The 2,447-nt window shown below is 44.9% G+C and overlaps 1 protein-coding gene across 1 annotated transcript in view; it reads right to left on the bottom strand.

Annotated features, from left to right (window-relative positions):
• Positions 1–1,446: 1,446 nt before the first annotated feature.
• LOC101864354 (cardioacceleratory peptide receptor) overlaps positions 1,447–2,447 on the bottom strand; it is a gene marked incomplete at its 3' end in the record, with an annotated part of 38,483 nt that continues 37,482 nt past the window's right edge. The window contains 1 exon segment of the mRNA XM_013086084.2: positions 1,447–1,540. Within this exon segment, the coding sequence (XP_012941538.1) occupies positions 1,447–1,540 (94 nt within the window).

The following is a 2,447-nucleotide window of genomic DNA, read 5'->3' as shown; positions in this document are numbered from 1 at the left end:
GCAAAAATATAGGCTCGTTAGCTCTGATTCTCTTGCAGCGCGCAGGATGTTCTTCGGACCAAAAAAGGGACCTATAGAAATCAGTCAAATCAGCCTCTTTCACACATAATTGGTCTCTTTTGGGGAAATTGCCTACTGAGAAAATGCCACCTTGAACCTCTCTTACTGATGGTCCTTGTTGAACTGTGTGGCTCTCAAGGACTCCGTGGTTCCCGACACATAACCCCCATCCATCGGGGTTTCCCGAAACCCATTTCTCCCTGAGGTGCAAGTTGAAAACGGGCGCCTCATTAACTCATGACATATGCTGGAATACGGAGTGTATCTGTGAACCACAGATTAATATTATTCTCTGATTCCCTACATTTTGGTCAAGTTTTTCATTTTCAAATATACAACAGTCACACACACAAACACACAAACACACACTATTGCACCCGTTTCAAAGTTATTTCGGAAAATTGTGAAATGTTTTGTTTTATTTTCTTTTTATTGCAGCGAAAGAGAAAAATGAGAAAAGCCAAGCTCACTGTTCAAATATCTGTCTCTGTCTGTCTCTCATATTAGATCTATACCCTACACTCACCACCAAGTAATCATGATAATTATCACCACCAAGTACTCATGATATAACCACCACCAAGTACTCACATTAGAACAACCACCAAGTACTCACATTAGAACAACCACCAGGTACTCGCGATTTAACCGCCACCAAGAAAACAATAACATTACAACAACCACCAGGTATTCCACCAAGTACTCACGATGTAACCACCACCAAGTACTCATGATAGAACCACCACCAAGTACTCATAATAGAACCACCAAGAAATAATAATAATAATAGATAGCATTTGTATAGCGCATATCCCCGCTCAACAGCAGGCTCTATGCGCTTTACACTATATTATTACCCCAGCAGACCATAGAACACTCCGAAACATTCTCAGCTTCCCGAGAAGCATACAGTGCAAGCAGCCGATTAAGCGCTCAAACACTAACAAACTGACAAGATCTTTCGCTGTCTATAGCCGGGTACCCATTCCCACCTGGGTGAAGTGAGGAAAATTCGTGTAAAGTGCCTTTCCCAAGGACACAACGTCGGGCCCCTGACGGGATTCGAACCCACGACCTTACGGTTGCGAGTCCGAGAGCCTAACCACTAGGCCACCGACGCCACAATAGAACCACCACCAAGTGCTCACGATATAAGAACCACGAAATATATATAGATAGATAGATAGATAGATAGATAGATAGATAGATAGATAGATATATATATAACCAGCACCAAATACTCACAATACAACCACTACCAAGTACTCACAATACAACCACTACCAAGTACTCACGATACAACCACTACCAAGTACTCACAATAGAACCTCTACCAAGTACTCACTATAGAACCACCAGTAAATGTAACCACCACCAAGTACTCACAGGCTGAGGTGAACTGCAGCGGTCTGGCCACAGCGTCCAAGCGGTCAAGACTTAGCGCCACCAGCAGGTAGGTGGACGAGTACATCACAACCACCTGGAGGACAAAAGATACAGAGCTTGTTATGTGTATGTTCATAGCAGTGCTTGACGACCTGAGAAATTTCGCCCGTTTGTGAGTGGTTTGGTACTTTTTGGTGGGCGCTCTGGATCATCCATGTAATGATGGGTATTCAATTTTTTTAATTTTTTTTGGTAAAGTGTACGAAGCCTACTCTTATCGATTTTAAGACCACCAAGGGATCTTTAACGTGCGCAACTTGCACACGAGCCCTCCGAGATTTTTCGCCCTTGTCCGAGAAGGCTAGGTGTAGATCTTTCCTACGACAAGATCAGGGGTGTGGCAGAAAGACAGCAGTAAGGAGGAGCCAAGGAGTAGCAGTAGAAAGGCTGCAGAAAGAGTCAGAAGCCCAGAGGAGGGGGCAAAGGAGGTGATGGGGTGAGGGCAGAAAGTGGAAATGAAAGCAGACAACTGAACATTGCTAGAGAGCAGGAAAGGAGGTGAAGGGAGACAATTTTAGAGAAGAAAATTTTTCGGTCACTACTCGGATTCGAACCCGGGACCTTTGAATGAAAGGCCGACACCTTAACCTCTAGGCCAGGAGAGCCCCCATGATGGGTATTATTGATTGACCCGCTTGAAATACATATACATGTAGGTTGGTTGTATGAACATTTTAGCCTGATAAATGTGACACAGTTGGGTGCTAACTGTAAGAGGGTTGACAAGCACTGGTTTACAACGACCCCACTGACAGACTTTAAATAGTTCAGGGGGCGGACTGCTTCAACCCTGATTGGGAATGCAACATCCTGGAAGACAAATTCGTATACTAGGAAATCGACCTTCCCAGATCGGGAATTGAGCTCGTGTCTTCGGTGCCCAACAGCACTGAGCCCAACTGCAGCACCACAGACACCACTGAGAACCCCCCCCCCCCCCA

This window comes from Aplysia californica, unplaced genomic scaffold (assembly GCF_000002075.1).
Source record: "Aplysia californica isolate F4 #8 unplaced genomic scaffold, AplCal3.0 scaffold00017, whole genome shotgun sequence".
Lineage (NCBI taxonomy): Eukaryota > Metazoa > Mollusca > Gastropoda > Aplysiida > Aplysiidae > Aplysia > Aplysia californica.
Note: the sequence above shows the minus strand (reverse complement) of the source record. Positions and strands in the feature narration are given on the sequence as shown.